A 14,544-nucleotide genomic window follows, 5' to 3' on the forward strand; every position below is an offset into this window, starting at 1 on the left:
AGTATTGAGTCTGTTCTTGTTATGTACTTTATTTTCAATGTTACAAACTATTCTACAAGATGAATAAGATTTCATATCAGATTTTACACTTGGGTCCTCAGTTTTACTTTATTTTAATTAGTGATACAAGGGCCACAGCACGTATATTTTATATACAGATGATACCTGCTCCCATATTGCTACTAGTATTTTCCTTATTACTTTTTACCTAATAATGAAAAACACATTCGTCTGCAGAGGATGTCATCTATACATTCTGCCTGCCGTGGCCCAATATAAAATCAAACATTAACAGTAGCATAGGAATTCAACTTAATAAAGGTTTGAATACAACTTTGTATAACAGCCAAGATTGACTCTGAGGCGTTCAATCACGGTACTTAAGCGCCGACTAGTGATTCGTAGCAGTATCGCAGCCATGGAACTGTCGAAAATTTCAATGATGCAATTTTTATACGGATCGCCAGTCGGCACTTCAGTACCATGATGAAACCCGTGAGGGGGACTCAACAGTTGACGCCAAGTAAAAACAAGGGTTTAAACCATTGAAAATCCTTTTGGTAAGGTTTTCCGTAAAACCAAGGCAATTTAGGGTTTGCTATTGTAGGAAACAGAATCAAGATGGGAAAATGATGATCTGTTACTTGTTTGGCGATCCACAGACTCTGGTTAGGATGTTTTTATATTGCAGAAAGGATTGCGTCCCATTTTAGGCACCTGATTTCCCGCAGCGGTCGAGTCAAATTTTGTAACTGTTTCAAGAATGTGGCTCTGTTACGGATCAGCACTTTAGTACCATGATTAAACGCGCAAGGGGAACTCAACAATTGACGCCAAGTAAAAAAAAGGTTTTAAACCATTGGAAATCCTTTATTGGTGAGGTTTTTCATGAAATCTGGGCAGTTTAGGGGTTGCTATGGTAGGAAATATCATCGTGATTGTGGCATGATCGTCTGTTTGCTGTTTGGAGCCTGACCGGTACCAATCGAAGGGCTCTGGCCACGGGGGGTTATTTGCAGAGAAGATTGCGCATCTTTTTTGCGCCTAATTTCCTACAATGGTCGAGTCCAGTTTTAGAACATTTCGTACCTAAATTATAGGTTAGCCAAGGAATTATCAGGCCTTTTTCTCCTTTTTTTTTCAATTTTACAAACAACCCAATAATGTGAATAAATGTCTTATCAGATTGTACACTTAGCTCCTCTTTTTATATGTTTTCCTTGATCTAAATTAATGGTACCAGGACCACATCACTTAAATCGTATATATGGAGGACACCTGCTCCCTTATTGCTATTCTTTTAATTACCTTTTACCTCATAATAAAAAATGTCGTATCCTGAGGATGTCATCTATACAATTTACCTGCCATGGCATAAGAAAAATCCAATCCTTAACAGTAACATAGGAATTTAAAAAGTATAGAATGAAGCTTTGTATGATAACAGCAAAGACTGACCATAAAGCGTTTATTCATGGTACTAAAGTGCCGACTAGTGTTTCGTGACGGTACAGTTTGGAACTGTCGAAAGTTTTAAGGCTGCAATGCCGTCACGAATCACCAGTCGGCACTTCAGTACCATGATTAAACACTTCAGGGTGTCTCTACAGTTGACGCCAAGTAAAAACAAGTGTTTAAGCCATTAAAATCCTTCCTTGGTGATTTTTTTCCGTAAAATCGGCAGTTGTAGATGTATGAACATATGGAGCCCATGATACATGAGGATACGAATTTTCTGTGCTAACTAAATATTGAAAACTAGAAAAACTATCTAGCATACAATTAAAGAAGAATATTTCTGTCATTGTTGTATAGTGTACAATTAACAACAAAATGACGCTCGTCCTCAATCTTATCTAGGTTATAATATTGGCAAAAAACAACAACTGTGTCGCTCTTATCCTGGAAAATTTTTTTTTTTATATACTATTTTTTTTCACACGCTGGACTCGAGCCAACACCACTCCCTGCAACCTATCTGGGACCTTTATGGCACCTTTGATCAATTACGTCCTGTTGGTGTTCCCAATGTGCCTAGCAACCAAATGCCGATTGCAGAACTGTTGCCACACATAGCAACTCATGACAAACAAACAAACAAACAAACAAACAAACAAACAAGTACACCGACTGAAAAGTATTGAAAATAATATACATGATATTCGTACGATTTTGATGCAATATGATTTTGAAGCACGCTATGAAGGAACCACCCACCGACAAGGATAAAACACAGCTAAGATAGCTGAAAATTGCAGGTCAAATGAAACCTTGGCAACTAGATGCCATGCATGGTTACCTTCGTTTGTGTAAACGTAAAACATCGTTCATGATGTTAAATTGATGAAGAAAATTCTACCATTTTCTACTGCCATAGGCCACATGCAAGTTTCCTCTTTTATCCGGTACCATAGACCTCCACCTCACACAGTGTTAGAGTGTCTGACCGCTCTACCAGCTGTACGGACACGTAACGACCTGATATCGGCGGGTTGCAGTAAAACACGATGGTCTGTCCATCTAGCGGAGTGTCAACGTAAGTCTCTCCGCACTGGTCATTCTGTGAGAATGTCTTGTTCGGGCCAACTCGCACCATGAAGTTCGGTTTTCGCTGGCCTGAATGTAGATGAAATTAAACAGAACATAAAAATGCCACCAAAAAATCAAGACCATAGCATGTCAAGGCTATAAAATAAAAGCATCGGAAATTCTTCTGCATTACAGGGGTCATGCACCAGGGGGGTGATACTTGTCTTTCCAATCCCCACCCACGTACCAAATATCATTACAACTCATCGAAAGGTTTTAAAGTTGTGTTGACCACAAATATCTGTGAACACTATCAGACTCCCACAGAGGCAGACCAAAAACAATACCTCCATTTTAATAGAGGTAAGTAACGGTAGCAATGTTCTAGAAACCTAGCTACTTACACTACCAAAAATCGTTTTTCTTATTTTTCTTGTTTTTTCTTCTACAAAGAAAATTTTTCTGTCAGCAAGAATATTATTCTGTGTAAAGAATGCCTGTTTTAAGCACAAACAAGAATCCCTGTTTACGTTTTGAGCACAAACAAGAATTGCATCTAAGAATTTTTTTCTTGAACTTGCTGAAACCAAGAAAGTTCAAGAAAATAATTCTAGTAGAATAAAAAAAATCAAGAATCTAGAAAAAATAACATGGTAAGAATCTGTAGGAATACAAATTTGACGAAACAAAAAAAACAATCTTACATTAAGCCAGAGAAAGCACATTTTTCTTATTTTTCTAGAAAAATCTTATTGAAAAACAGCATGCTAGAAGTATTTTCTTAAAACAAGTTAAATTCAAAACAAAAAAGAATAAAATTCTTTCAAACAAGAAAGGCAACATTTTAGCTAAAACGTGTGATACTTCCCTAATTGATCAACGAAGTATGAACTGGCGTTGCTATTTATTCAAGCTTTTGCAACAAACTCTAGACTCACCCTTGTCGCAGACCACGCTAGCGTCCTCATTGTGCCGACAGTTATGGTATCCCCAACCGCTATGGTCGCAATCACCGATGGTTGTCTCGGAGCCCCTACAGGCCAAGTTGTCCAGCCAGATCTGGCCGGACCCCTCCCCAAAGGTTGCTCTCCCTCGGGCCCCCGTAGCGCTGCCGTACCCCAACTGACGACACACCACGTTGGCGTCGATCAGGGCAAAGTTATCATCACAGACGGTCCCCCACTGTCCGTCATGGTACACTTCAACCCTGCCTTCATAGTCTGAACTTCCGCCCACGAGTCTGATGGATTCTGGTGGCGAGAGAGTTAGTTTTGTTACGTAGTGAGTAAGTGATTGCCGGTTACTATATAAGCGATTGAGTGACGCTTATGATTAGTGAGTGTGTCTTTATTTGTACCTTTGTGTGAGTGAGTGAATGAGTGAGTGAGCGAGTGAGCGAATGAGCAAGTGTAAGCGAATGAGCAAATAGCAAATAAGTGAGCAAGTAAATGTGTGTGTATGTGTGTCTGATTGTGTGTGAGTGTGGGATAGAGTGAGTACTAGTGAGTTTGTCTGATTGTGTGTGTGTGTGTGTGTGTGTGTGTACTAAAGTGATTGTATGCGTTAGAGTTCTAAATTAAGTACATAAGACGGTTAGTGAGTGAGTAAGTGACTGAGTGAGTGAGTGAGTGTTTGTGTGTGTGTCTGTGTAAAACATAGTGATTGTGTGTATGTGTAAGGGTTATTGAGTAAGTACATGGGGTTGTTAGTGAGTAAGTGAGCGAGTTTGTGAGTGCGTGCGTGAGTGAGTGAGTGCGTGAGTGAGTGAGTACAAACATAATACCTCCATTTTCCATGGAGGTAGACATCTTCCGTGACGGGATTCTGTGTAGGCTAAGTTCCCTGAGCCATGGCTGCCATCCCGAGTGGGTCCGAGTGATCACGAACTTCCAATACCGCGCTGTTCCCTGGAACCCGCCGAACTCCTGGCGCTGGTCCGTCCCTCCCTGCACGGTATCGACGGATGCGACGTCCTCCCAGCTGTACGGCCACCGACCCTGCGACTTTTGCAACCGGAAAGCAGCAACGTCATGGTGTGTGTCTCCGTAGTTGTTGACAGCGATGCGGGTCAGAGTTTTGGGTGCTCGCAGGTGGAGTATCATGTGCCAGTTGTTGTAGTTCCAACCCATACCCAATGGGTTCCAGAAGGTCCAAGTGTCCCCGTCCAAGGCTTTTGTAGCATCATATGTCACTCCGTTTTTGATCCACGCTGTGCCGGTGGAGTATACAACCCATGACGAATCTTGTGCCAGCCAACCTGGGGAAGATGACACAAAATACCCTTAACCAACAGATTCCAGAATCCTTTTTTTTCATCCTTAACACGCCTTTCAGGATCGTGCTGCCAGGGTTGTCATACAAATGAAACAACTATCCAGTACTCAGGACTTACACACAGTACTCAATTAAGAATACCTGATACAAAAAAAAAAGAAGCGCATGCATATATCAGGTAAAACCACGTTCTAACATTAGTACGAAAATTGGTACCGGTACAGAAAATTCAGGTCCAGGACCTGAACCCAGACCTACCTATTGCAGTACGGTAGGACTGCATCATATTTTGGAGTCATTTACATAAATTTCAAAATTCGATAAACTTAAAAGATTTCATCTATTTTGGAGGTTACATCTGAATCATTTTTATATCATTGAACGGATACCTTTTGGACAACCTACTTTACAACCTACTTAATACCTAGTCGAAATAAGATGCAATATTGTGCTAGCTTCAACAGTAGCAGACATTGGCTAGGTACTGGCTATGAGAGGAGGGGGAAGGGACATTATCATTGAAAAAAATATTTCTCTTTGAAAGTATAGATTTGTTATGATTCCACTTTTGCAATTTAATTATGTCAGTTTATTAGCAAGATATAGTGCCAAAATGTATCTGACTACAGCATACACTGATGGCAGGATAATTTCTGCACTTTTTTTTCTGCCATATCGCATACACAAAATCATTTTTTTGTTTTTCTTGTTTTTCCTTCTACAAAGAAAATTTTCTGTCAGCAAGAATATTATTCTGTATACAAGAATCCCTGTTTTAAGCGCAAACAAGAATCTCTGTTTTAAGCACAAACAAGCATTGCATCTTAGAAGTTAACTTAAACCAAGAAAGCTCAAAAAAATAATTCTAGTAGAATCAAATTTTCAACAAAAATAACTTATGGGAAGAATTTGTTAGAATACAAATTTGACGAAACAAAAAAACAAATGTTATATTAAGCCAGAGACAGCACATTTTTCTAATTTTTCTAGAAAATTATAATTGAAAAACAGCATGCTAGAAATATTTTCTTAACATAAGTTAAATTCAGAACAAAAAAGAATACAAGTCTTTGTGTAAGAATTAACAAAGGCAAGACTTCCCAGAAGGTTTCTTTAGTTGTCTTGTTTTTCTGGTGTATAAGAAAATCTTTCTCAACATAAGAAAACAAGAAAAATAAGAAAGAATAAGAAAAAAAGATTTTTGGTAGTGTAGTCAACTACAAATTGGCGGAGAGGAGATTTGGGAGCTATGATAGATTTAGATACCAAGCTAAGTCAACTCTAGTGTTCAACAAATGTGGTATCAATGTAGAGACTATTCAAAGTCGCCAAGAGGGTTTTATAATAATATTTGTTATAAATCTGAAAAAAATTTAATAAAATGATATATGACTGACAATAGTTCTAATTTTTTCTAAAAGATTGAATATAGAAATATGAATTTGTTTAAATGTAAGTCGAAGATTTGGAAATATTTTGAAAGTTACTGCACAAAAGTCTCTTCATTTAGAATAATTTCTAAACATCGATGTGATTCTTCCACTTTTGGAAATATTTACAAGAAAATGGCAGAAGATGGTTAACAATGGTAGAATGGTGATTGCCCCCATAAAAGTAGGTGCTAATCCAGCCCCTCTGTCTGCTTTTTTACATCTATAGATTTCATTGCAGGACACTGCTTGGTCCTTTGTGGGAAGCATTCTTCCCTATACTTCGCAAGGATGTGTGAATTGCTTTCCTCCCAGCCTTCTAAACTTATTTATAAAAATGTTACAAATAATGGTAAAAAATGGTAAGAAATGATAGCAAAAGGTGAACAATGGTAGAATGCTGTTACTATTATTCAGAAACTATTGTAGAAATGATATTCTACGTCATGAATATTTCTTAAGTTTTAGAAAACTTTAGAAATATTTCTAAAGTTGAAATCACATTGAAAATATTTCAAAAGTATTGAATATCTTACACAAATTATTACAATAAATTGAAAATATTTCTAAAAAATCATGAAGATCCATTAACGTTTCCGTCACTTTTTTGCCTACACGCAAACACACGAAAATGCAAAGTCCGCTGCAGTACTGTTGGAAAACGCCAGGTAAACGATTTTCGAACTTGACCTTCCTTTGCACAACCACGACACACTTATCAAAAATCATGAAGATTCATCAAAGGTTTCTCAAGTTATACTCATGGCATACATACAGACCCACCCAACAGCTGGAGTAACCGAAATATAATCTTCTCGGCGAAGATCATTATGACAATAAGAACCCTTGCGGTGACTTGGAATGGACTCTAAAGGAGTTTTCAAACGTTTTGTGCACAGTTGTGCTGCATAATCTATTTCTTTTTACTTCAGTTTTTGACAGACAAGGACGACGTAGCACTGCACTCAAGTTTGTATAACTTATATTATCAGTGCCACGTACAGATAACAACATACCCATTTCATACACCTGGGCGGAGTGAGGAAAGTCGTGTTAAGTGCCTTTCCCAAGGGCACAACATCGGTGGCGTCAGGGGGATTCGAACTTGGGACCTCTTGGTTCTGGGCCAAACACCCTGATGTTACGCCACACGACCCCACATTGCAGCCTAATTACGACTAAGAACACGCCTACGACTCACCTTTCTTGTAAAAGCACCAATTTGAATGAGAAAGTCTATCATCAAAGCAGCAGCCCCTTTGATGACACTCCTCTGAAGTAATGCCTTCAAAGCCGCAGACCCGTCGCTTGCTAGGTTTCACCAGGCATTCTTCATCGGATTTTCACATAATTGATAAAAGAAAAGTAAAAGTCTGTAATTAGTTTCTTCAGGAAATACAACTTTGCTAGGCATAGTTAAATAAACAATAAGAACCGATAGAATATCATAATCCGTAGATACCTATTGTTAATGTTCTCATAAGAATATAGATCTGAATATATGTCAATGCCCTTCACTTAGTTTTCTTCTTAACTTATGTCTTTGTCGTTTTTATTGATAACTGTTTTTATTGTTTGCCTGAAAAGAAACAACTTAACTTTTGTCTATTAAAAATTTAGAAAATCCTAATGTAAAAATCAATGTTTTGTATAAAAATATTATCCTTCGAAAGAAAATAAATTTTGTACAAAAACATGTTCAAGAAACGCATTGTAGTAGCAAGATTTTTTTAGAAACAACGCTATTGCGTCCGTTGTAAATGCTTCAAAAGATCAGCTGTTTTGAAATTATTATCATAATACGCCATACCACTGGAAAGATTGTGTAAAAAAAAGCTATTTTCCTTGAAAATGATACCTAGTTTGGTATGACTAGGCATTTGTGCAGTAAGAACCATGACTGATTTTGTGGCGGGTCACCCCCCCCCCCCAAAAAAAATGTCGAAATTCCCCTTGCAACGCCAGACACTGCGTTTGCTGAGAAATATTCTTGGTTTGTGACACATTTATTGTATCAAAAGGGTAATGAATGAATGTGCTTTTTTAATGATTCATAGTAATATTCAATTGTTTGGGCAATGACGGAGATAGGATTGAACAAATTTTAGGTTTTCAAAATTTTTGCGATGAGTCTACTTTGCAACTAGAGTTAAGTATTTGTGCTACATATACTTCAGGTTTGCTAGTATGTTAGTTTAGTGATTACGGGGTCTTTTTATAAATATGAATTGGTATTGAATTTTTCTTTTCATTTGAGTTGAATGTGTGATACTTGTGTGCCGATTTGTTTAACATAGAGAGAACGCTAGCGACCCCCAAAAAGCACCCCTCCCAATTAAGGCTGAAAATTAGTGGATGACTTGACCTGACAAAACCCCCAAATTCAGTCCTCCAAACATCCAACAGCCCCTTAACAACATGAGACTACGCCCAAAGACAAACAAAATGTTGCATATCCAATACAGGAAGACTCATGTCACACACCATCGGTTTGCTCCCAGAAAAAGGGGAACATTCAACGAATGAACATTACGAGGGTGATAGGCGTTATCCCCCAGGCGGAACTCTAAGAAAACTCTTACCAGGACTCAAAGCGTACCAAACAAAACAGCGCTTATACTTCCTCAGGAAGGTATAGCCCCTTCATCTCTGCAATGATGTTATGGCGACCCTGTGACGTCACAATTCAAGATGACGGCGGCCACCACAATTTCCAACGGATCCAACAAAGGCCTTGCTACGCAAAGCTGTAAATACGTACCTGGGTTCCTATAGTTGATAACACCATGATAGCCACAGTGGTCTGAGGTGTGACCACACCAGTTGAAAATGGAACAGCAGGAGTACAAACTGTCGGGGTCACATTCTGCAGGGCTGCCGTCCTCGGCAGGGTAATTATAACTTCCGCAGCGCGAATCGTTACGCCACCGCTTTGGAGCTTCATCTCGACAAATGAAGAAAAAAACACAATTCACTTAATGCCACATAGCAAGTGTGCAAAAACAATTAGTCCAGTCAATGTATCCTCTTGTCACTTGAGCTTTGTGACCTTTGACTTTGAGGTCACGTGACGACCCACTCAGAGCTGATGAAAAATGGCGGATGCTTTTTGCATTTGAACATAGTTTTTCTTGAGTACATAACTATATTTTTCCTCATCAAAAGTTTCGACAGTCGGCCCGTTGTCTTCGTCGGTGTACAATAGACGTATCAGTAAAATAAATTAAACTTGTCTTTTGTGAGGTAAATTATCTCGATTGTAGAGGGAAAAACAATTAGGTTGTGTACCCAAGAAATTACTATGTGCAATTGATAAGCCAACTTTATGAAACAATTTACAAATTAAGGATGCCATTTGAAAGTCTTCTTACAAAGATTCTTTTACAGTCGAGTTGCGCGTGTGACACAGTCAACTTAATTCTCTATGTTAAACCAATGTATCGTGTTTACAACCTCCACGTTACGCTGTTATAGCTCTTATTAGTCCCATGTAACTTGAATATCCCGTAGCCATTGGTGACGTTAACAAAGTTATCGATAGAAGAAATTACATTCGTACGCGGTACGCACAAAGACGCCTGATACACTGGTACTTGTACTTGGTACACCGCACGTCACATATTTTTCAATTTTGTGGAAAGGGCAGTACAAGTTTTACGCCCTTACTTTTCACAGTAAACTGTGTACATACATTTCATGATATACTTACCACAGCAGTAACCCCTATTTAAGAGGCTGACCCGACTGACTGTGTAGTTGTCTGCCAGCTCTACCGACCACAATGGCTGATTTTGACCGTTGGTGCGATTACACGTATACGCTCTAGCGCCGATAAGCGTACTATTGACTGGGCTTGACCATTCTTGTTTTCCAGTAGACCATTCTTGCTCTCTACTTGACCACTCTTGTTCTTCGCTTGACCATTCTTGGTCACTTGACCACTCTTTTTCTCCGCTTGACCATTCGTATTCACCGCTGGACCATTCTTGTTCACCGCTTGACCATTCTTGTTCTCCATTTGAGTCCTTTTGTTCTCCGCTTGACTCTTTCTCTTCGCCGCTTGACTCCTGTTCCCCGTCTGATTCTTCCTGCTCTCCGCTGGACTCTTCCTGTTCGCCACTTGACTCTTCCGGTTCTCCACTTGACTCTTCATGTTCTCCGTCTGATTCTTCCTGATCTCCGCTTGACTCTTCCTGTTCGCCACTTGACTCTTCCTGATCTCCACTTGACTCTTCCTGTTCTCCGCTCGACTCTTCATGTTCTCCGCTCGACTCTTCATGTTCTCCGCTCGACTCTTCATGTTCTCCGCTTGACTCTTCCTGTTCTCCGCTTGACTCTTCCTGTTCTCCGCTCGACTCTTCCTGTTCTCCGCTTGACTCTTCCTGTTCTCCGCTCGACTCTTCCTGATCTCCGCTCGACTCTTCCTGTTCTCCGCTTGACTCTTCCTGTTCTCCGCTTGACTCTTCCTGTTCTCCGCTTGACTCTTCCTGTTCTCCGCTCGACTCTTCTTGTTCTCCGCTTGACTCTTCCTGTTCTCCGCTTGACTCTTCCTGTTCTCCGCTTGACTCTTCCTGTTCTCCGCTTGACTCTTCCTGTTCTCCGCTCGACTCTTCTTGTTCTCCGCTCGACTCTTCCTGATCTCCGCTTGACTCTTCCTGATCTCCACTTGACTCTTTATGTTCTCCGCTTGACCCTTCTTGTTCTCCGCTTGACTCTTCCTGTTCTCCGCTTGACTCTTCCTGTTCTCCGCTTGACTCTTCCTGATCTCCGCTTGACTCTTCCTGTTCTCCGCTCGACTCTTCTTGTTCTCCGCTCGACTCTTCCTGATCTCCGCTTGACTCTTCCTGATCTCCACTTGACTCTTCATGTTCTCCGCTTGACTCTTCCTGTTCTCCGCTTGACTCTTCCTGTTCTCCGCTCGACTCTTCCTGATCTCCGCTTGACTCTTCCTGATCTCCACTCGACTCTTCATGTTCTCCGCTCGACTCTTCTTGTTCTCCGCTTGACTCTTCCTGTTCTCCGCTTGAATCTTCATGTTCTCCGCTCGACTCTTCCTGTTCTCCGCTCGACTCTTCATGTTCTCCAGTCGACTCTTCATGTTCTCCGCTCGAATCTACTTGCTCTCCGCTCGAATCTACTTGCTCTCCGCTTGACTCTCCTAATCGACTTATGATTTCCGCCATAAGCTCCGTGGAAACGGAAGTCACTGTACCGTTTACACACCTTGCTATTGAATCCACCTGCAGCTGTGCTCCGCTGACAACTTCGTTCTCCAACCTTTCAACTTTCGCATGCATTGGTCTTACCATTTCTAGTACCTCTGAGTTTTCTTCGCAAGTAGCTAGGGCAGCCTCTAAGGTAGCGTTGGTAGTTGCTATGGCCGACTGCAAATTGCCTTGCCCTTCCTCTAGAGACCAAATCGTCGGTTTCACCATTCCTAGCACCTCTGAGTTATCATTGCAAGTAGCTAGGGCAGCCCCCACGCTCTCATTGGTGGCAGCAAGGGCCGACTCCAGCTTGTTATATCCTTCCTCTAGAACCCCAATCGTCGAGTTCACCATACCAAGCAGCTCTGAGTTCTCGTTGCAAGTATCGAGGGCAACCTCCAAGCTCTCGTTGGTGGTTACTAAGGCCGACTCCAATTTATCCTGTCTTTCCTTTAAAGCCGAAATAGTCGGTCTCACCATTCCAAGCAGCTCTAAGTTCTCGTTGCAAGTATCGAGGGCGGCCTCCACGCTCTCGTTGGTGGCAGCGAGGGCCGACTCCAAATTGTCCTGTCCTTCTTCTAAAACCAAAATCGTCGAGTTCATCATTCCCAGGACCTCTGAGTTCTCGTTGCAAGTATCGAGGGCAACCCCCAAGCTCTCGTAGGCGGTTACAAAGGCTGCCTCAAACTTATCCTGTCTTTCCTCTAAAGTTGAAATCGTCGGTTTCACCATTCCAAGCAGCTCTGAGTTCTCGATGCAAGAAGCGAGGGCAGCCTCCACGCTCTTATTGGTGGCAGCGAGGGCCGACTCCATTTTGTCCTGTCCCTCCTCTAGAACCAAAATCTTCGGTTTCATCATTCCCAGAACCTCTGAGTTCTCGTTGCAAGTATCGAGGGCGGCCTCCACGCTCTCGTTGGTGGCAGCGAGGGCCAACTCCAAATTGTCCTGTCCTTCCTCTAGAGAGAAAATCGTCGGTTTCATCATTCCCAGGACCTCTGAGTTCTCGTTGCAAGTATCGAGGGCGGCCTCCACGCTTCCTCTAGAGCCCAAATCCTGGAATCCATTGTCTTAAAGACGGCCATGTCCTCACTGGTACGTTTCATGAAAATTTCCATATTGTTAAGTCGTTTTTGTAATGCGTATTTCTCGCTCGAGTCTTTTTCTCGACTGCCCTTGAAGTTACTCTCAAGGTTAAGGACACGTGTATGAAGGTCATGCAACTCACCTGTGAGAGAAAATGATTAAACGTTATAAGAAAAGTAGTAGAAACTATTTTTTAAAACGTTAAATCGCGGATCACTTCCAAAGTGCCAAAATTGTTAATCTTATAACATCTTTTGAAAGCTGACACCTTCCAGCATCTCACTGGGGAGTTCGTTTTGTCAGATTTAGTCGTTATCTCAACTTGACAATAGATTTGTTTGGTCATGGCTGATTCGAATCTAAGTTAAAAAAAAGTTTATCGACGTACCTTTGAAAGCAGACATTGTCTGTCGCACTGCCGTCAAACTGGACTCGAGTTCAAGAAACCTTTTAGCATCCCGGGGCTTTTCTGTAAGTTTGACATAAAATGGATTAAAGTAAAGGTGGATTTTGGTAACGAGTGAACGATGGGCATTAGTGCTGCGTACCTTAACGTAGCATCAGGTACGGGTACAGGTGCCGGTACAGATGTTTAGATACAAGTCCGGACCTGTACCTGTACCTGAAAAATGTGAAAAATTAACATGTGTTCTTCTGAACTTCTTCAATAGTGACAAAAACATAAATAAACTGTTTTCAACTTGTCAGTATCTTTATTTTTCAAAAATAAATAATGAAAATAAGTAGGTTTCCTACTGCCAAACTCTATTGGCCTTGCTATCAAAACTCCCGGCCTGCCTGAGCTGAATGATCTGTTGCATATTAGTTACGCTGTTCCAAGGTGTCACTTTGGTCACGTTTGGTGTTGCATAAGGCCAGTCACAAAATAAGCACATACTTGGTGTAAATTTATATCGGTACAGTACCGGTACTTTATGATCCGGTATTTTGGACCTGTACCTAATCAATTTTTACGGTACAGTGCTGGTACACAGTACCGGCACGCAGCACTAACGGGAATACAGGTAAGGCTGTTTTCACGTTACAACCTATGGCCTAAATATATTGCTTTGCTGTTCACAATTGCCAAGAAGAGAGTGAATTGCCTAATGTCCAGCTTTATGAAGTTAAATTTTAAAATACAGATGAACTAAGGGTGATTTTAATCCATGACAACTCCCTTTGTTTCTCTTGTACGTTTTCAGAAGTACTAAATTCAAACGTTACTGAAGCGACTCGATAAGTTTTGAAAACAGACGTCTGTTAAAAGGACATTAAAAGGTAACAAATGTTACCGGATTGAGCCAATAAATTTCAACATAAAGACCAAAAACGCACAAATTTACATAATTTTTATTTCGGAGCCACAATAATGGCTTTTAACAAATTCTCGGTACGCCATATTGTAAAGCCGTTAGTGAAAGCCGTTTGGGGTGAAACTATGTCGCACTGTTGTCTGTTCTACGTTTTCTGGCTATGCCACAATTTTGATGTATGATAAAATATCATATTTCTGTTATTACCGTTTGGTTGAGGTTCCGCTGGTGCAGACGACACGCCAGCCTGGTCTCTCAGAAGGACGACAAGAGACGTCATCATCACCATGGTTACGGCACACTTTCCCGCCATACTTTATCTATCAGAGAAGAGAACATCAGTCTAAATTATAATAGAGACACATTTCTTATTGCAATATATCTTTTAAAGTCATTTCTGCCGCACATGAATTTAGAGATTGCTGTTGGATGTAGGAAGATACATTTCTGTGTTTTCTTCATTTTTTTTCTGCTCTTAATTATGCTGTTTCGTCAAAAAATTGTCACAATTTAGATGCAGACAGAATTGGCAAAGGTGGAAACTATCAATTTCCTCAATTCTGCTTTCTTCATTAATTAGCCATTGCCTATTCGCATTTGTGTTAAACACCGAGGCCATATAGCTATTTAAAGGCATTACAGCGTATCATATAAAACTATGCTATATAATTATTTTTATTATTGTAGAGGTCTTGAAAAATTTAA

At 40.6% G+C, this 14,544-nt stretch overlaps 2 protein-coding genes across 2 annotated transcripts; both read right to left on the bottom strand.

The window, feature by feature from the left end:
• Positions 1-1,943: 1,943 nt before the first annotated feature.
• On the bottom strand, positions 1,944-9,148 carry LOC136429366 (uncharacterized). The gene is made up of 5 exons (XM_066419209.1): positions 8,995-9,148; positions 7,435-7,563; positions 4,313-4,786; positions 3,468-3,779; positions 1,944-2,616 (listed from the first exon to the last, which is right to left on the bottom strand). Exons 3-5 carry the CDS (start codon positions 4,656-4,658, stop codon positions 2,399-2,401), a joined length of 876 nt encoding a protein of 291 aa, XP_066275306.1. The 5' UTR covers positions 4,659-4,786; positions 7,435-7,563; positions 8,995-9,148; the 3' UTR covers positions 1,944-2,398.
• A 747-nt stretch (positions 9,149-9,895) lies between these two features.
• LOC136429576 (S-antigen protein-like) lies at positions 9,896-12,421 on the bottom strand. Its single transcript, XM_066419409.1, has one exon. It carries the CDS (start codon positions 12,419-12,421, stop codon positions 9,896-9,898), a length of 2,526 nt encoding a protein of 841 aa, XP_066275506.1.
• Between the last annotated feature and the right edge of the window lie 2,123 nt (positions 12,422-14,544).

This window comes from Branchiostoma lanceolatum, chromosome 3, assembly GCF_035083965.1.
Source record: "Branchiostoma lanceolatum isolate klBraLanc5 chromosome 3, klBraLanc5.hap2, whole genome shotgun sequence".
Classification (NCBI taxonomy): Eukaryota; Metazoa; Chordata; class Leptocardii; order Amphioxiformes; family Branchiostomatidae; genus Branchiostoma; species Branchiostoma lanceolatum.